At 35.7% G+C, this 21,616-nt stretch overlaps 1 protein-coding gene across 1 annotated transcript in view; it reads right to left on the bottom strand.

Moving 5' to 3' along the window:
- Positions 1 to 21,616, bottom strand: part of glra1 (glycine receptor alpha 1) — a 164,840-nt gene that overhangs the window by 114,403 nt on the left and 28,821 nt on the right. Inside the window, exon 2 of the mRNA XM_015371476.1 lies at positions 13,020 to 13,144. Coding sequence (XP_015226962.1) covers positions 13,020 to 13,144 — 125 coding nt within the window. The remainder of the gene's footprint in view (positions 1 to 13,019; positions 13,145 to 21,616) is intronic.

Genomic DNA, 21,616 nt, shown 5'->3' with positions numbered 1-21,616 from the left:
TCCTGGATTTAAACAGGTTTTTCAGCCAGTGGGTAAGGGTTTTAACATTGCTCTATAGATACAAAAATTCTACTCCAGCTGGTCATGAAAAAGAGCTTGAGCTGTGAGGGCGGATTACAGTGTGACCAGCACTTTCAGTGCTAAATATTTGCGCAGGTCTTTCTGTTGATGACTGTGTTACCTTGATGACATAAAGAAAACATATTTGTAATTAAATATAACTACTTGATCAAATTTGCCAGAATGAGTTTGAATGGCTGTTCTGCCAGCTGATAACTGATCTGTAGAAAGAAAATAGCATTCTGCAACATTGATTTATCTCTACATTTACGGATGCAGAGCATATATTTTGAATCACCACATTCTCCCTTTTTATCTCTTTCAGGTTTGCTGAACACAGCAGCAATGTGTTTGTTTCTGCATCTAATTTTCAAGATTCCATATGTGGACCTTAGCTAATGTCCAAAATAAGTATATATCACTACAGATCATCTCCGCAAATCTGAAGCTTCTATTCCTTATTCATTGTCAGATAAGATACTGTCAGATTGCAGAAGCACATTCTCACTGCAGTGAAGTTAGGTTAAAATTGAGAATGCGGGCTCCGTAGAGACAGTGGTACAGTGTACCCTCGTTTATCGCGGGGGTTACGTTCCAAAAAGAACCCGCGATAGGCAAAATCCATGAAGTAGAAACCTTTATTTTTTTTACAGCTATTATACAATGAAATACTCCATAAAACATTGAAATCAAGGAACGAAAACATTTTACAGGCCCAAGCATTTGTTTAACAAATAAAAGTACTGTTCTGTAAAATAATATAGTTATAGATAAATAAGTAATAGTTTTAATAATCAATACGAACTGAAGCGTTAATATTGCGGGGATCAGCACCGCCCCACCGTGACGGATTGGAACGGGAGAAAATTATAAATGATTATGAAAAAAAGTACAAAGTACAGTAGGACAAATAGTGACTCACGTGTACAGTACAGTATTTCACTGCTGTTCTGACGGAGCCGCTGCATCCTGACTCTGCTCTGTGGCGTTCTTGTCTTCTAAAGTCTGCGGTGCAGGTGTGTTTTTTGGAGAAAAGAACATAGTTTTCGTAGTTGTTGTCGCTCTTTTTTCTTCTGGGCCAAAAGATCCTTATAAACCGACATGCCACCTTCGATTATGTTTGACAATAAAGTTTAACAATGCATGATGCAAATCCGTGAAGCAGCGAGACCGTGAAAAGTGAACCGCGTTATAGCGAGGGTTCACTGTATTTCAATTTCTAGTCTGTGGTCTGATGATAGCCCTGTACCTTTCAGGCAAAATTCAAGTAACAACATTCAATTTAATAAATTCTAATTTTTTTTTTTTTATGTCAAATATAATTCATCCAAAGGTAGGTGTGACAGGGTTGAGACTATGATAACACTGTTAAAGGTAGTAACAGGTTTGAAGAGACAAATATTGATGGTTGATTTAAGCCGGGCATACCCTGTGCAATATTTTCAATCGTTGCACGCAGCTACAGCTCAAACTGTACGATGAAATCTGTACGATGAAGTTCACAGCTCACAATGCATTTTCTCCCACCGTGCGGCCCGACGCTCTGATACGACCTTACAACAGCCGACTGAATTTCAAACATGTTTGATTTTCTCCCAATCATATCTGATCGGGAGGTGGTCGTTAGAGGCCGATCGCCCCTCGTTACCCCCTGTACCCTTCACAATGCATGATCAGGCTGAAAGTCGGCCCCATTGAAAAATTCTCACACGACTGGAGAATCGGCCTGAAAAGGGCAAAAAATCGTACAGTGTATGGACGGCTTTAAGCTGTTTTTGAAACTAAATTTCACTGCATTGTATTTAATTATATAACCAAAAGAAAGACAACAGATATGAATTGCAGTTGAAATTAGTTTTATTAACCTAAACAAGTAAAATATTATCTATATTATCTAAAGTTTGGTGGAATTCTCAATTTTGAAAAAGGTATGTGTGCGTGGGTTTGTGTGTGTGTATGTATGCAAGGCCTCAATTGCTCAAATCTACTTTGCTAAATTAGTGGTAATTTGTCCTACTGTAATAACATAACAAAACCTAAAAACAAATACTTTGATTAACAGAACAAATAAAACAGCTCATGATTTTAGTATTCCAGTTTTTATCAGTAACTGTGTGTTTGTGAGGGGGTGGGGTGGGGTGGTACGGCTGTTTTTGAATAGATTAACGGTTATTGTTGAAATAAAACATCACCAACTAATGAGTAAAACTGTATATTTATGTTGAGGTAATTTTTTTTATTGACTTAATAATTTAATGTGGTATTTTCAAAGAATACTTTTAGTTATACCTTGAGGGAAATGACTAAACTACACTACTAGTAGGAGGAATTTCTTAAATGTTATTTACACTATTTCAACTTCAAGTAATCTAATCTACATGCATCGCTTTTTAAACAGAATTTCAGGCTATGTGTTTGATGAACTAAAACTAGGTGTAAGAGCGACTAAAAATGTGCTATTTCAATAAAAGGACTAAAAATCTACATTCCTGCTGTTCGTTGAGTTCCAGTTTTCATACTGCCTGCTCACCAAGCTGCTGCAGCCTGGACCTGGAGCTCAACATCAACATCATCATCATAATAAAATGTTTATGTTCTGGTCTGAAAACTTTGTGTACATTCTAAACTCACTCATAATTCACAATCATTGTCAAATGCACAGTAACCTATTTATACTGGACGTTTATACTTATTGCAGTTGTAATAAAAGTCAACTAATAGGTTGGTCGATAGATAAATATAATATCCGGATATGTATTCAACTGTTCACCAGCTTTGAAAATAAAAAAATAAAATGATGAAAATAAAGTCCTCACAAATACAAGTCATAATAAGGAAAACAACTGTTATAGATAAGCAAAAATGTATCTGATGTAAACACATAAACCATTTCAGCATAGAAATACTCTAATCAGTCAGCTTCCAGTTGTAAAATGTGGTTTTGGTTATAAGACCTACTATTATCAACATTGTCGACCCACTCTGTTCCTCAAAACTGTTGTTTACTTTTAGTCTATCACTGCATTATAACTGGTGTTTTCCTTATTATGACTTATTTATGAGGGTTTTATTCTAATCTTTTTGTTATTGTATATTTAAAAAATGCTGCTTAGTTCAATATTTATCTGGATATAATATCTCTTTATCTACTTACTGCAATAACTCCAAAGTAAAGAGGTTACTGTGCAACTTTTCTTTGTTATAAATGTATCTTTTTACAATCTACTGAAAATTTTTGAATAAGACCTTGAGTGAATTAGTTCTTAAGAAAAGATTCATTTGAAAATGATAGTAAGTTACAATGTGTAACTATGGTTTAGTTAAGAATTTACACAAAGTTTTCAAACAAGAGAATGAGTTTTATCATGATAAAGATGTCCAGGTCCAGCAGTTTGGATCAGTAGGTGAGCCAGTAATATGAAAACTGAACCCAAACAAACAGCAGGATTGCAGCTTTTCATTTACACTGTTCCTACTTGCGTGCAAATATTGGCCCAGCAGTTCCTTTTTTCCAACTGCAAAGCACAGCAGAGCACACTCTGTTCCTTGAGCTGAGTTTGACTTGAAACTTAGATCTTAAGGCAGAAAGTGCTACTGATGCAGTGGCGGCTACAAGCCGAAGGGGGTAAAAGTATACAACAGGGAGTGGGAGGGACAATTAATTCAGGTACAGGGAGGGAGAAACCTAAATCCTGGCAATTCTACAGTTAAATAAATTTACTAATTGTGCCAAGTATATTTGACAGGCTAGGGTAAAACCCAGTGCTCTTTTGCAATATTTAAAGATTCTGAATCAGTGGAGTCCGTCTTAAAAGACGGAATTGAAGACCATGCCCAGTCCCATTTCTCTCACTTGGTTCTGAAAACACGCCAGTGAGTTCCCTGCTCAGTGAAGTACACTCAATGAGGGAAGTGCAAGTGACGATTTTCTCCCTAAGAAACGGGACAACAGTAGCAAAATTACATCCCAACCCAGTAGACTCTGCCATACTTATAACTTTTCACCAAACACATGCATAATATTGAACAACAAATATATCCATCTATGAGCCAACATGGATAACTAAAGGTATCACAACCATCTCTAAATTAATAAACAATCATGGTAATATAATTAGTTACGACATCTTTTTGATGAAATAAATACAACAAGATACAAGGAATACAAATTAATTAAACAGTGCATCCTCAATGGACTCTAACAACTATTAAAATCATCACAATTTACTCCAACTATGACCACCAAATTGTATTTCAACGGACTGTATTTTCTTGGCACCAAATACAATAACAAACACATACGGAACACATTTCAATGATCTAAATGCCTCAAATCAAGAGGCAAATTCTACTGAAACTTTTTAATTGAATAGACCGCAACAAATCATGGTCACTGCCTCATCCATACCCCATTAACAATAAAATCTGTGAAATTCATTTCAAAATTCTTTATAACATCTATCCTACAAATAATGAACTAGCTAAATATCTTGAAATAAATCCAAATTTTTCCTTCTGCAACATTGAACCTGAAATAACCCCTGACATATTCTTCACATGTCCTGTAACCACATCCTTTTTGGAAAGCAATAGAGCGGTACTTATTTCAAAAATTAAACTACAGCATAACCCTGTTGGGCCATAGCATTATCACTTTTTTTACACACCAAAACAAGGAACTGGCAAAAAGCTAATTAATCTATTATGTTATTTCGTAAATTTCACATTCATAGAAGTGTATTCAATAAAACAAAACCGTCTTTATTCACGCTAGATACTGAAATAAAGAAATACATACAATCTCCAAATCATATCAACAATAAACAAACTAACTCCATAGCTAACATACACCGGACACTGATCCTTCATTCACCCCAAATACCAAATCAATCTTAAAGCCTTCACAACTTTATTCACCCTCAAATGCACTTATCGTTATTGTTTGTGGAAATCTACTGCCATTTTTTATTGCACTTGCAATTACAGTAATATGATTGTCTCCTATAAATATTGAATAGATCTTTTCCTGTATATATTTCCTGTATATTTTTCTGTATATTTCCTCCAAGGCTGTTTTGTCCTTCTTAATCTGTTTACATACGTTGAATCATTTATTAAGACAATAGGTTGCGTTAATGTTCTAGAATTCTTTTTCTTTTTTTCATATGGTTCAGTCCAGGAACTAAGGAGATATTACTCATCATGCCTTATGACAATTATGCATAAACTTATACCATCTATGCTGCTATAGTGACCGTTGCAATTCCACGCATCAAGATGGAAATGGTGTGTCTCCTTGAACCCCAGTCGGCCTCAGCAGACACTGAGCCTGGTTCTGGTGGAGGTTTCTTCCTGTTAAAACTGAGTTTTTCCTCTCCACTGTCGCTACAAGAATTCTTAGTGTGAGGGATTGCATTTGAGTCAATGAGTTGATGCAATCAACTGGTTTTCCTTAGATAGAAAACTTTGAATCAATTTCACTTTATGGTCTGTTTAACTGTAAAGTACCTTGAGATGACATGTGTTGTCAGTTGGCGCTATTTAAATAAACATAATTGGTGGTAACATGATTTTGTTAAAAGCTGTCATACATAATCATACCACGGTGAAGTTGATTAGAAGCCAGACATTTGACACCCAAGCGCTGTGTAGCCAGCGGGATCCAGCCCGGTACTGATCCGACCCAGAGCCCCAGGGCCCCGGCCAGCACCTCTTCGAGCAGCTGAGAAACGCTGGCCGAAATTGGAGTCCCTCAATCAGATCAACCGTGAGCTAGATCCCGCTGACCCCTCGGGGACCGAATGTCCAACCCCCAACCATTGATTATGACCGCGGGGGGGTTGCACCACGGCCATAATCAGCGATTTTTTTTTTGCATGGTTAATCGTAAATATATACTTACATTTGTGCAGTTCTTTTCAACAACCGGACGACATTTTTTCTTTCACTGAATGAGTTCCTGGAAGCCACTTCATTTCAAAGTTAGCTCCCGACCTCACTCAATTTGAAGGGATGATTTTAAGGGTATGAGGGCACTTCCCCCTAAGTCTTAAAATTATTAGGACACATTAACCTTACACGTGAGTGCTAGGGTCCAAAACGTGTGCAAGTGAGAGGTGACTGCAATGTGACTGGCCCAATATCTCCACAGTATTTAAGAGAGAAAACTGGCGTCAAAGTCAAGAGATTCACTCTATTTTTCTATCTAAAGGTATTTTTCAGCACTAAAATATGTGTGTTACATCTGTCCATTGCACAAATAAACAACTTTCAGATGTCCAAAAAATTACAACAGCAAATGTAACAGTAACAAACACATAAAAAACTAAGTGAAAAACTTAAAAAGCAGATATTTTCAAAACTGGTAAATATCATCTTTTTAAATTTTCTTTCTGTTTTTTTTTTGTTTCTCTACATGTTTCTAGTATCTGCACGTGTTATCATGAATTCAACTTGGTATGAAATTACATGGTTAAATTTTTTAGCTGCTCTCTCTGTCTCCCAATACTGTTGAGGTTCAGGTTCCCCCTGGTTATTGTAATGATGCAGTGCTACATGATTCATATCTGGGACAAGGTTTTTCTAAATGACCAAATGGTTAATTTGAAAAGAAAAAAATCACAAAACATAGCACACATTGGCATTTATATGAGGTTTTTATTATTTTTCTTTTTTAATGGAAGACATGGAGCTTATTGGAAAACACTCCTGCTTTGAAACAAACAACCACTTGTTTATATTACCTGAGGATTTGCTTTCCTCCCAGTATGCAGAGTCAACCTGGTGTGATTTTATGTTAAAAAAAACAAAGTCTAAACACAAAATTCATAATTTTAAAACCTCCAAAATTGTCTTTTGCAGAACTTACTTTAAAATTTGAACTTGCATATTTTTCAATAACACAAAAATCACTCAGAATTCAATACTCCTACTCCTAATTCCTACTTTTCTCATGACACGTCAAATACGCATTTATCCACATTTACTCTGGTGTCCTAAAATAAAAAATAAAAACAAGTTTTCAAAGTGATGATAGCTTATTTCTTTGTTAAACAGAGGTTGCATGAACAACAATGACGTTTTGCGAAAAGAAGTTGTGTTATAATGCCAGAAATCTGCTTCGGTCTTTGCCCTAGTTTTAATGAGCCACTGGCATTACTGCCGGTCTAAAACTGATATATATCTGCACAAAATAAAGACACTTCACTACTTTTGAAGTTCTATATGTTTTTAGAACCTGCTGAAGAGAAATGTTAAAAAAAAAATATTCAGTTAAATGTAAACTGGAAATTGAGCCGCAATCATTTTTGAGCAGCCTTTTTTGCATATTTTTAGGGACTGGTGAATGCCTTACAGGGAACTGTGAAGGAGAAAGAGGAGCAACATTGTGGCAGCGTTAGCCAGCTCATCTATTTCTGATAGAGCCTAAAACTCAGGGCATGGTTGCTGCCGTCGTCCTTGCTGCTGCTCAGATTGAGTGATGAGAAAGGACGAGGTTATGGCAGAGAGGAAGAGGGGAGTTGCAGCATCAGTCTATGCCATTCATCAAGACATCCAACACAAAACGGAGGGAGGGGGCATGAACACGGAGACCAATAAACACTCTGATTCCCTATCTTACACTCTCATACAAACTCATTTATCTTTACAGCTCCATGTTAGCTATCATCACAGAAAAGAGCAAATCAATGGTCCCGTTGAAGGAGCTGAACAACATTATTCTACTTTGAGAGCTTAAGTACTGCTTGTCCATCCGGTCAGTTGAGTTAAAAGGGTCCTTTTTGTTTCAGGAGTTAGGTGTAGTTAAACCACGGTGAAAACCATGAGAATAGCGTAGATTTGAGGACAGAAGGAGGGGAAGGTTTGGACAGCTTTGTATCTGTGACCTTGTTTTTCTTTCTATAGACAATAGAAAGAGTTGGTATAAGGAGTACTTAATGTTACTAGAGGATAAAGAAAAAAACAGGAACAAATAAGTCCATATCATAAGAACCCACAAGGATATTAACAACACGAGAAATAAGAGAAAAAGCAGAATAAAAGTTATTGTGGTTTAAGGAGAATGGATGGTTTCCAAACATGAATGAAGGATGGAATAGAAAAAGGGGAGGGGAGCATACTATTATAAGAATGACAAAGAAGGGAGGGAGAGAGAATGAAAGGATGGATGAATTCATGGATTATAAATGGCTTGTCCTGAATGTGTCAGCAGTGTTTCCTCTTCGTAGTCCAATGGAGGAACCTGCTAAATCAATCGGAAGCTTTCTGCTCACACAGTGGACGCCCCGAGTCATGATCACTGTAATTTCTTCTCATGCTGGTACTATATTCGTAGCTTTGGGCAAATCTCATCTCTTTCCTGTCATGTTTCCCTTGCTGTCTTAAGTCTGCTGTATCTTTGTGGAAAAGGTAGATTGGTTGGTGCTAATTTCACCAAAAGAGAAAATGTGTAGGCTAGGCGCATTTAGAGAAATAAATTTCTGCATGTTTAAATCTAACAATTAAATTAAATTACATTCTCTTTCATTCAAACTAATAATCTAGTGATTAACAAAAAGCCATTAACACTAGTAACACATAAGACACCTAATAATAATTTAGAAAATCCTAAACAGTTTTTCTCTTACCCGAATTTTACCTGACACTACAATTTTACCTAACACTACAATTTTACCCAACACCAAGTTTTCAGAGTTTGACATCCAAACAGGGTTTTATAGTTTATATATGAACACATATGAGGCAGCAACATTCCTATTACAGAAGTTTTGGAAACTGTATATCTTGTAGAGGCAGAGGGCTGAAGCATGCTGCGGTCTGGGGTTCAAGTTGTGACCCTGAGCCCCATTGCTGCATGTTCTCTCCTTCTCTCTGTGTTAATGTCACATCTCTGCCTGCTACAAAGGCTACTATTACCTTTTAGAATCAAACACTGACAGACATTGTTCTGTCTTGAAACAAAATATGCATTGCTTGTATTATTTTTAAATTCTTAAACTAAAACTGCAGTTGCTAATTAGGCATGAATGTACATATTTAAACTCTATCCAATTTTTTAAACATTTAATCAAATATTATTTTGCAGGATCAACAGTTAAACTGTAAGACCTAGATATATTCCTAAGTCCTTAATTAAAAGGCCTATAGGGCCGTACCTATAGGGCTCAAGAAAAGGCCAATGAAACCTGAGGCTGCTGCTGCACTGTAAAAACGATCTAGAAATAAGTAAAATTTCTTAAATTAAGTGTATTTACTCTTAATTTGAGAGGGTAAATGAAATGCTTTACCAATGGAATTAGTATTTTTACTCTTAAAAGAAGATATTTAGATAAACTGCACTTGAAATAAGACAATGCAATTGTGTTTTCTTATTTTAAATGTAAATTGTCTTGTTCCATTGGCAAAATGTCTCTTTTACCTGCTCAATCCAAGAACAAATGCACTTATTTTAGGAAAAAATAACTTATCTAGATTTCCATTTTTTCCAGTGTGCTGTTTAATGTTTGTATTTTATGTTTAATGTAGGTCACTTCTTTGCTCACTCAATCTATCTGTCTTTGCTGTCCAAAATGTGCCCATTACTGTATTAAGTTGAGTGTCACATGTCCTTAAGATGTGCATTAAATGCTGAGGAGTTAGTTTTGTGTTGGGTCAGCTCCTGTTTAGTAGAGGTATGAGAATCCCTCACTGTACTCGACTGCATGTACAGTAACTCACCGCTGAGCTTGTGTTTTTTGTGCTTAATTGTTATAGATTAATCATTTTTTTCCACAAGGGTTTTATTTGGTTTAAAGTGAATAACAAAATAGCTAACTAACTGTATACGTTGCTGTATGACATCTATGTTGTATCATTTCATTTTTACTATTTTTCATCATATAAAATCCCCAAAACCAATGTATTCCCAAAAAAAAATTTTTTAAGCGGGTAGCATTAAGATTAATCAGCAATTATAGGAAAATCAGCAGCTACAGACTTGCAGATATGCCTACATAAACACCTACCTGCTGAGAGAGAAATTGGATTAGTCCTAAATTAGTATTGTAAGGGGATATCATCCCAAACATTAGAACTTCTCAATGACATTTTAATATGAATCTTACATACATTTTACTAAATTGTATTTTTATTGGCCCATGAAAAGTTAGTTAATTAATTTCTGTTTTGGGGGGATTAAAGTATTTATTTATTTATTTTATTTATTTTTTTTACAGAGAAAATCATCTTTGCAAATGATAAGGAAGAGAGTCACCAAAGCCTGAGAAATATTCAGAAACTGTTGCACTTAACTATTTCTGCTTCTTGTCTTCTGGGTTTATTGTCTGAGTTTTTTTATTTCTTTTCCTTAAGAGTTTATTAATTTGCAGAGCATACAGTCTAAACTGTTTTATTTTAGTAAGGTTTTCAGTTGTCAGGGGACGGACACAAAAACATAATGGAAAACTGGAGTGAATAAACAAATGTATGCTCATCTCATCTTTAGTGACATCATGACAGATTCAGAAAAATCCCATCAGATTCTGTCTACCAAGGATTAATTATATGAAGTTTAGAAAGCTGCATATAAAATATCTTAAACAAATCACAGATCAATCCATCAAAGTAATTTTGTGCCAACAGAGTATTTCACCACATCACTTTCAAATATTTCTGTTTTTATTCTAAAATACTGGAATAAAGCTGAATTCAGGCCTGCTTTCTAATCTAATCTGCAATACACTATTGCTGCACTTACTCCAGCCAATAATGGCAGATCGTTGAAAATCAGAAGTAAAAAATTTAGAGATGTCTTAAAACGTATTACTGACACACACCTGAGTGAATTCTCTGCATGTTAAGAGCTTGTTCAGCTGTTGTGAAGCCAAAGCCAGTTTAATAACAGACAGTTAGTCACGCCAAAACTCCTCCGCCTAACTCTATTCTGTCTTGCATTAGCCGAGATATCTCACTTAGAAAGATCACCATATAATGGGTTATAACATAATGGGCTGAAACGGAGAGGGGAAATAATGCCGTGGTGCCTCATTTCTAAACGTAAGCTGAGGTTCCCAGGAGAAGAATCCTGTGTTACGGTTCCTACCGCACAAAATATTAGAAAACCTTTTTACTGCTTTAATAACTAAAAAAAGAATGTTCATTTGTAAACAATAAAGAAGGAATCATAGCCAGGCTGTGGTGCTTCAGGGCTAACTAATTTACTGTCCCTAAAGTTTTAAGACTAGAGTTAAAAGATACAGCATATTAAAAAGTAGTTTACTGCACAGAAAACATTCGTCTGGAAAAAATGGGTATTAATACAGGTAAGTATCAGGTCAAGCTGGCTTGGACAAACCACAAAAAAAACAATGTTTCTTGTTTGCAATATGACAAAACACATTTTGAGATTTTCTAGCTTCTTGTAGATGTAAACATAGATATATCTGTTGATGACTGGGTATGCACAAAATTACACACAACTCAGACTATTCTTTCTGGTCCCAATAGCTGTTGCCATTTTTTAGTTCTTATTTATTTATTTATTTTTTCATGTACACTAAAACTTGGTTTAACAAATTTACTATCACAACAAAAGAACACAAAACTCATATCTGGCTCAAATTTATTTGATGTATCCTATTGCGAGATATTGCAAGCTTGATTGGTATTTACAATACATATAAATAAAGATCAGTTTTATATTTATTCCATTTACAAAGAAAGAGGATGGATGGATGGATGGATGGATGGATGGATGGATGGATGGATGGATGGATGGATGGATGGATGGATGGATGGATGGATGGATGGATGATTATGACTCAACAGGAATATTTTTTCTGACTGTGCAGGGACTGTGTAAATTCAAGAAATTCCAAGGTTCCTTTTTTTACCATAATATCCCAAAAATTAAGAAAGGATTCAGAAATTATTTTGAAATAATGAAAATTGTTCTTTTAAATATAGAAACTTGTTAATAATGAGTGAACAACCATTTAATTACAACAAACAGTTTTTAGGGGATTTCAGACTATTACAGGCCAAAGCATATTAACCTTTTTTAATGGAATGGAAGTAATGAGAATATTACCTACTGACATAAATAAGAGTTGGTTATTGCGGAAACACAAATGATTAGCAATAATACAAGAGAGAGAAAAATCCCATTCACCTTATAATCCTTATTTAGTTTTGAGTTGTGTTCCAAAATATACATTCAGTTCTGTTTCTGCACCATGCTCTGTAATCTTTTTGTACATATTGCATTAATCCTACTAATTATATGCTTCATTAAACATGTAGTAAAACTCATTAATGCTCAGACTGTTTTCTAATGTGAGAACATTTATCAAAGAAACCTCTGACATGTGTCTTTATGGGGGCTAACATTCAGGGAAAGGTCACTTTATTTTAGATTATCATCAGCATCATCCTCAAGATCAAATCATATTCAGCAGCACGCTGGCAGGAAGAAGGCACATTACCTTGACCACCAAAACAAGCACTCAGGATACTGTGTGGATACCAAGGAATGTAGCCAACTAGCATCATGATAGCTATAGATCTAAAATATGTTGATGGAAAAGCTTTTTTGCCATTATATTGGGGCTTAAGGTGCATTTACAGGGATTTATGCTCAAAAAATATAGAGGGAAATAGGGTTTAACATCTAACTTAAGTCAGTCTATAACAATTTGGGCAATGTGCAGAATTACCTTTGTTCATCACTGCAAAGCGCAAACAAAAGAGATCAAGAGATTTATGACCAAAAACATTAAACAGAAAGCAGAATTTTTACATTGATGCAAAAAAATTGTTCAAACCACTTTTTAATAAAATAAATACAAACCTTCCACCTGTGATAGTCTTTGCTAAAATGCATTTGAAGATGTTAGTAAGAATGCAGAAGCAAGATGAGTTTTTAGAGGAAACTTTGGCTACATTCCTGCCTTATCCGACTGAGTCTTGGTGGCAACTCCTACCTTTAAAATTCGGTCGGATTCTGGCATCGTAACCTGAGACCTTTCCCATAAGCTTGTCCAGAAACTCAGACGGTGGCATCGGAGTGGCAGCTTTCCTTGCCGCAGCTTCTTTTGATGCCGCTAAGCTGGGAAAAAAAAAAAAAAAGAGAGATTAATTGGATTAGAAACAGAATGCTGCACAGTTGGAGATGTCAGGAGAAAAATACATTAAGAAAAATATATCTAATTTGTGTTCAATTGAGCATGGAGTTATTAACACCCAAAGTACTCTGAGTAGGAGTTAAGTTTTAATGTAAATTATCTCGAGTTAGAAATCTGAATCAGGATGCCATAAAGTGTGGACCTGTCAATAATAACTTACTGCACTTCTTAAGCTGATACTGCAATTAGATTTCTCATAATAAATTTGACTTTTCTATCCTATGTACAATATATATATATATATATATATATATATATATATATATATATATATATATATATATATATATATATATATATAAAATTGTATTTAATCGAATCGCTGTTTCTTTTATGGTACTCACATTTTATCTTCTAATCCAAGAAAATGTTAAATCAAAAATGTATTTAATGATATCCATTCATCAATAATCCTTGCATGCCTAATCCTAGCCCCTGAGGTGGCCCTACCCATTTGTCCATTTTCTCCAAAGAAAGGCCCTAACATCTGAGTTTTATTACAATACAGTATGTATATAATTAAGCATTCTAAAACAGCTTAAATAAATACCTCCTGACAGATTTCTTATTATTCTGCTTAAACAAAAACATTTCCTGGAGTAAACAGTACCAGCCTACAAAAGTGACATTTTTTAGGGAGAAAACATACAGCATTAATGCCTTTAAGTATACAAATGATCACACATTAAATATTGTTTTTTAACGATTAAGGCAAATGTGTTATGGTTTGACAGGCAGATCAAATTAAAATTTCTAAATTATTCTATGTTTGATCATTAGAGTTAGATTTTCCTATTGAATACTACATTAAGTTCATTGAGGAAAGGGATGCAATTAGGAAATCCATGCAGTCTTAAGCTGAATATAAAACAAGAATCTAAAGAATATTTGCAAAAATATTCTTGCTAGTTCTATTTCATTAACTCAAAAGAAAACTCAAGAGACTTATTTTTCCTTCAGTAAACTAAAAAGTTTCATTTATTTAGCTGACTTTGTCAACAGCTAAATCCCACATTGATTTCTGCAACAAACTGATCTTTTTTTGTTTAAAATGTCTATCATTAAGCTCACTGGATCCATTAGATACCCCTTTAATATTAATGTCAAATCTCTGTACATGGTTAATCTCATAGAAAGGGGATAGCCTTCTGTGAATAACCCAATACAATAAATATAAACCTTTTTAATTTTCAGTTTCACTGCATCTTCTTTTGTTGAACTTAAAGAATTACCACCCAGGATTGTGATATGGACTAATAATAACATTCTGTACTGACCCATTTCCTGTGATGAGACTAGAACAGAGATGTCCAAAGTGCAGCCTGTAGGCCATTTGTGGTCCTCTGCATAATTTTGTGCAGCCTGCAACCGCCATTCAAAAATGGCGAGCACAGATTGACACCTTAACATCTCTCAAAATGATAAAGGTGTAGCAGTTTACAATATGTAGGCCTAGATGCCATACTAACACCTGAATCAATCATGTTATCCTGTAATGACCTACAGTTATTCCACTAACATTTTACGAAAATCAGAAGAAAATATACAGCCTAAAGCAATGCTGGGAGTGTGACTGAAGTTAAATGTAAAAAGGGTGATTATGTAGGCATTAGTTGTAACTCCTGATGAGTCTGGGGGAGGAGAGCACAACCACCACATTAATCTCTCATAAATTAAAATGACACTTGATACAGTCGATTGCGCTTAAATTTTCACCTTCTAAATGTAAAACTGCAAAGCGTGACTTTCAATATGGTAAATCATGTCGTACGGCATGATAAATGGCTCCATTAGCAATTCATAAACATGCAACACAGTCAGTGCTGTCGCTTTATCAGGAAGCTGCTGATCAGTATCACAGTTTGCTTGGAGAAAATAGGGAATATGGAGGTGGCATGATTGGAAAACAAAACAAACCAGCGACCAATCCCTTCTTAGTCTTGGCACTAAAGGGCATCTGTGTGCACAAAGCAACTAAACACACTCGGACTAGCAAACAAAAACAGTAATAATGTGTACACACAATATTTACACATTTGTATGCACATGTAAATATGTAAACACTCAATATGACTTTTTCTTTTTTTACAAACTTCCCCTTATCAGTTAAAACACTTACAAATATTGGACATTAAGTATGTGTGTGTGTAGAAGAGGAGCTGTGTATTAGGTTCTTCTGTCAAAGTTGTTGCAGGCAAACTGGTGGGGTTGTCACCTTATGAATCCTCTAAGGATGAGGCCATGATTCTCATATAGAAGAAGGTAAAAGATAAGAAGAAAGTTCTTTACTTATGTATTCATTTAAATCTAAACCCTCATCTTTCTTTATGAGATATAGAAGAGCTGAGTTCCACCCATCAAATGAACTAGGGACTGTTACCTTGGTGATGGTTTTTCTTCTTGACTTTCACAGCCCAATTTCAGATAAGTGGAAGACTTTTGGGTAGATCATAATATATCTCTTCACTTTCTTCCTTTTTATTTTTGCACCAGAACTTCGTTTGGATTAAAAAGAAGTCTCCAGAAACCCGATTCAGTCAGCCAACATCTAATCAAACAGTGTTTCTACCCTTTAATTACCTAAACACATGCTGCAAATATTAACGATAAGAAGTAACAGATTGATAGATCTTTGTTTTATGATACTCTGGAATTCTATCTGTCTGCCCATGCAGCTACACAACCAGCAAAGGAAACTACATATCCATCTCCTTGGCAAAGATTTTCTGCTCAGCACAAACCGTGCACCTCAAGAAATTAAGGCCTGGGCAACTGATTATTGACCAGCTGTGCACATAAAACCTTAAATATGAATAAAAAGGGATTTGGTTTTTTCGTACTTGCATGGTCGAAATGCCCATGAAAAATTGGTTTTATCATCAGATCGTTAATATTATAAGGAGGTACATGTACCACAGGATGGCACATACCCATCCCGAGAGAGAACGGCTATTAAACGTGTGCGAGAGCATTCACAAGCCCATTTCTCCACGTGCACACTCTATTAAAAAGTTGCTCTTTGCATCACTCATACAAGCTTACTTTCCAAAAGAAGATTTGCAATTTTTCCACTATGCTGGACTCACCACCGATAAGTGAAAATGGGGATGAGCAAGTAGGACGGCCTTACTTAAAAATAACACCAAGATGATTGACAAATAGGTAGACCACTTATTTTGATGAGCCACCCAGAACAAGATCATCCTCCCCTATACCTTTTAAGTGTCAAAAAAATATCTCATACCATCATGTTGCTCAAAGAAGCCTAAACCATACAAGATAGGTTCATGTTACTGATATCAAATTCTGCACCTTTCATCTGAATACTACACTGTATCAAAATTAAATAAGCAACTTAAACAGACTGGTGAGTATATTTTATATCTAAAAAGTACTGTGAAAAATGTCCAATGGTGCAATCATGAAATATCTTTTTTTTTTATATAAAAAAGGAAATCTAATAACTGGTATTAAAACATTTATAACGGAACAACTGTATTGCTTATGCAACTGATGTGACTGTAATCCAGCTTGAATCAAATGATGTCTCACCATGTGTCCACAGCTGAATGATGATGGTGGGCCCTCTCTGTGCATCTCTGCTGTTAAATGATGACAGTGATGCTGATGATGTTTCATAGTGATAAATCAAAACACAGATAATTACATAAGATGCTTTCTGACTTATGATGTTGATGATCAAACTGAAAAGTTTAAGTGAACATCACATCAAGAACGCATTCCTGACTTTGTGATGAATGCTACAGTGATGGCTGTAATTTTATTAAGTTAGCATATCAACATGATACTGTAAATTATTTTTTTCTCTCTCATTAGTTCTTTAGCTCTGTAACAAAATAAGTATTTTAAGACTTAACTCACTTCAGCCTTAGAGAAGCTGAGTTAACAGTGAACTTAATTCTTTTATGGATTCGTCCCAGCTATAGTGAAATGCACACACAAATGTTGATGAAGGAACACTTTGGAAGACACAAAGAGTGTGAAGCACTCTTAAAGATTCAAACATCTTAACCTCTGACCTTTACCTGCAAACCTCTGGACTGAAAAGCCAACAGCTTTTTAAATACCAGTGTACAGATCTAACATGCATCTCATATCATAATTTTATTAAACAAAAACAAAGGATCTGAGTGGTACAACTTCAGGAAATATGGTAAAATTCAGAAAGCAGATTCTGGAACTGCTGTAGACATGTCGCTCATGATATCAAGGAGATGCACTTAATTTTCAGGTGAAAGGGCCAGACTCTGGAAAAGCATATTTTGGTTTCCGATTCCCCAGTATAATGAAAAGCTGAAAAACAGGTAAAATCTGCACAAAATGTCTTAACCTAAACCCAGGCTTGGAATGGGAATGATTCCCCCCCGAATAAAAACAATCGAAGCACAGTCAAACACGTGCGTCTCAAATGTGAAACACAACACAAACACACATTGTGGATTAACCAATCTACAACGTAAGCCCGAGTATTGTAAAAACACCAACAATGTAATATAGAGGCAGACAGGCAGTTCTTCATGAAAGCTCAGAGGTGTGTAAGCATTCATTGCGAGTCCAGGTGGCATGTGGGCAATGAAATGGAACAATGTAAACACCACGGTTCCATCAGTCAACAGACTGAAATCAACGAAAATAGCAGTCCTATTGATACTACTACTATTAAGAGTAGTAGTGGTTAAGTGGGGAATTGTACACCGTGACATGTGTCAGTCAATTGAATGCTTTACAAAGCCTTCACACTAGGTTACAAGCATCACAAGACTCTTCTATCTTGCACTGAAATACCATTTACAGTGATATTTCACACTCTCTATAAAAAAAAAGCAAACCATGATGAGCACGGACACACAGTTTTGAGTATACCATTTTTTTAGAGGAATATAACTATAAAAAATCTGTCAACGTAGCACAATGAACCCCACCGTTTAGCGCAAATGAGCCGAACCTACTTCATCGAACCTAGGAAAAACCTGTGAGCCCAAGTAAACATGTCGCGGTGGGCAAAACTAAAAACCAAACGACCTACCTTGATGCTGTCTTGTTAGCGGGACCTTTTGCAAGTTGCAATTTACAGTATTCCAGATTCCATTATAATCTTCATGGTTTATCACAACCGGACAGCACTGCTAGCAAGCAATGGATTTTGTTTGCATTGCTCATTCACATTAGAAGGATTTGCCTTTAGACTTAAAACCCCATCATGCACCGCAACATATCCTTGCAAAATATTCAAACATAAATTCACCAAATATAAAAGGAACATGGTAGCTTGGTTTAAAGCATTTTAGTTTATTTATAATTGAGTTTTTTGCAAAGATTTTACAGTTTGAAGAAATAGAAAATTACACCATATGCCAACCGATACAAGGATGTGCATGACAATGAAGGGCCTTATATACTGCATGCATCAGTTGGGTAGTTAACATTGTATTACTTCTTGAGCTCCTTGATGTAGTTACTGTCACAGGTAGGAGCTTTGGCCGGAGAGTAAGTGTTTGGGCCGGTATGATTTAAGGAGGGCCGGCCCTCGCCACTGCATTTAGGATCGACCCACCAGGCAAGTACTTTTACTAAAATGCTACAGTACACTGAAAAAAGTGACTTTTTTTCAGTGTACAGTAGTTAACTCTATGAGAGTATTTGTCATAATTTCTATTCTGTATTTTTAAGCTTCAGTAAAAATTTGTTTCTGAAGTAAAATAAACCTTTTTTTTATGTAATACATGAACTTTGGGAAAAGAGTGAGTTTTATTTGGATTTCCTTATACTATTTAAATGTTTAATAGCAGAATGTGCATAAACCTAAAAATACAACATAAACTTTACTCTAAAAATGTAACATTTTTAAACGCACTCATGGTGCATGCACACTGTAGCTCACAGCAGGACTGATTCTGCTCCAGACGTTACAGAATCACACACAGAGCAAGAGGTCGTCCCGACAGTCACTTTGACAGGGTACAACAGTACTGCAAAAGCCTGCTTGCTGCTCATGGGACTGAAATATGCCCTGAACTTGGCACACCTTCCCACTTTGCACTACACATTTAAGTCTTCCAAAAACTTTTCAAGGAGTTTGATGATTTAAACTGAAGTTGCTTTCCTAAATACTGTGTATTTCATACCAATCTTATCATTTTTTTGGTAGAAATTCTAATGCAGTACAACATAATGCGCTTTAACATGCCTTTGTACATGCCTTTATTCATTTAAATAAAGGCATACATAATCCTAACACTCCTGCTCAAATTTAAGTGGTTGTCTCTGTTCTGACCCTTGCCCACAAGTTGATTTGAGCATGTTTGTGTAAGTTAAATATTATTCATCTTACATATGAGTATATTTCTGTAACAAATGTCGAAGCTCTCAGTTTCAGTGTTGCTATGAGTAGCACTGCTCCCTGCAGTAAGAAGATTCTTGGTTCAATTCCTGGCTAGGTGTCTTTCTGCATACAGTCCTCCGGCTTCCTCCCACAGTCAAAATACATGACTGTTAGGTTAATTGGCTTCTCTGTATTCACCTTAGGTGTGAATGTGTGCATGAATGTTTCTGTGTTGCCCTACGACTGGTAATGATTACCTAATATTATTGAGTAATGCAACAAAGTAAATCAATATGTCAAGCTAAAGAAAGTAATTAATATCTTCTTAATTACTTAATAACAGCAAATACAACAGGGATATATTTTATTAACATTTTGAGTAAAATGATGTTTCTGCCCATGAAAAACAAGCACGCTTTACTTAATTTGTGAAAATAAATCTAACCTACAATTTGGATGAAATTAAGTAAATGTTACTTAATATCTTCACAGCTGTTATGTCTTATGTAAAGGAACATTCACTTGATACTGGAAAATGAGTGTTACTTGATATTGCGACATTAAATTTTACTTAAATAATCTTTTGTGCAAATACTTACATATATTACTTACAAATCTTATGAGTTGTTTTTTTCAGTGTAGTTATCAAACAGAGGAGCATTCCACATATAATGTGAAGAGCAGTTTTGCTTTTCTAAGCAGAGAGGTTTTTTTTTTGTAAAATATGTGTTGAAATTAGGTTTGGAGGGTTGGGGGTTTCTCCTGTCTCCTATGTGTCATCAGCTGATGTCCCTTCTAGCTCTCCTTGTTGCCCTTACAGAAGGTCACGTGTCTTGAGGCAAACACCACACTGTGTGTTATATACACACAGTGTGGTGTGTGTTATATAAACACCCTCTAAATATGCCAAAAATGTCTCTTACTGATTTTTTATTTTATTTGGAATGAACTGACCAGCCTTTATATTTGTCTCTATCATTCAGAACAGTTAGTGTATTTATATCTGTTGAAATTTGAAAAATGAGTCTTGAACCAAACTCAGTTACTGTAATTATATATTTAAAACAGCACCCAGTTATTTTTTAGTGACGCTCACCCACACTCTAAGCAGCTGGAAGACATCACAACCAAATGTCTAAAGAGGTGCTGTAGGAGGACTTTTCTGACACATTTTTTACCATGTGGCTTAAAGATCTCCCCACAGTTGCATAGCAAGCAGTGGAATAGAAGGTCTGGAAGTAAAACTAAAATAAATGGTCCCTGCTACAGTGAGAAATCAATGAATAACCCCAACCAATTCAATTCAATTCAGTTTATTTATATAGCGCCAAATTAACACATGTCATCTCAAGGCACTTTACAATTCAACCAGATCATACAGTCAAATTGATACAAAGTTTTCTATTTAAGGAAAACCAGTTGATTGCATTGACTCATTGACTAAAATACAATCCCTCACACTAAGCATGCTTGTAGCAACAGTGGAGAGGAAAAACTCCCTTTTAACAGGAAGAAACCTCCAGCAGAACCAGGCTCAGTGTGAGCGGCCATCTGCTCACACTGAGCCCAACCAATCACAAAAGAAGGTCTGTTGTACACCATTGGTTTGTGAAACATCAATCATGGTCGTGTACTTGTCCCTCCTCCCTGTGCACGTACCCTGACACATGAACGGATTGACCCCCCCAATGCTCGTGCAAGACGCCATTGCTGGAAGCTAGCCACTGTTATGCTTTGTTCATAATTAAAGCCTGCAAGAGCAGCAAAAACGTGCACGCTGCTTCATTTTGTTGCTTGTATAAGTTTAGTTCTGATGCGCGGCTGAAGCATCAAATATTATTTCTGTCAGAGCCGCTCAGACCCCCATACAACGGCGTTGCATTTTCACTAGGAATCCCATTCAACAGCAATTTATTCTTTTGTTAGTCTTGTTCCAGCTCTATTCATGGTTTCTCTTTAATTTCCTCTTCTAACAAAAGTTTTCTTTGCCATTTTTAGCTGGCTTAGCCATGTTATAAACATAAAAAAAAAAAGAATTGTTCAATAATCACCT

This window comes from Cyprinodon variegatus, unplaced genomic scaffold, assembly GCF_000732505.1.
Source record: "Cyprinodon variegatus isolate N-32 unplaced genomic scaffold, C_variegatus-1.0 Scaffold59, whole genome shotgun sequence".
NCBI lineage: Eukaryota > Metazoa > Chordata > Actinopteri > Cyprinodontiformes > Cyprinodontidae > Cyprinodon > Cyprinodon variegatus.
The sequence above is the reverse complement of the archived record's forward strand: the minus strand, read 5'-3'. Positions and strand labels throughout refer to the sequence as shown.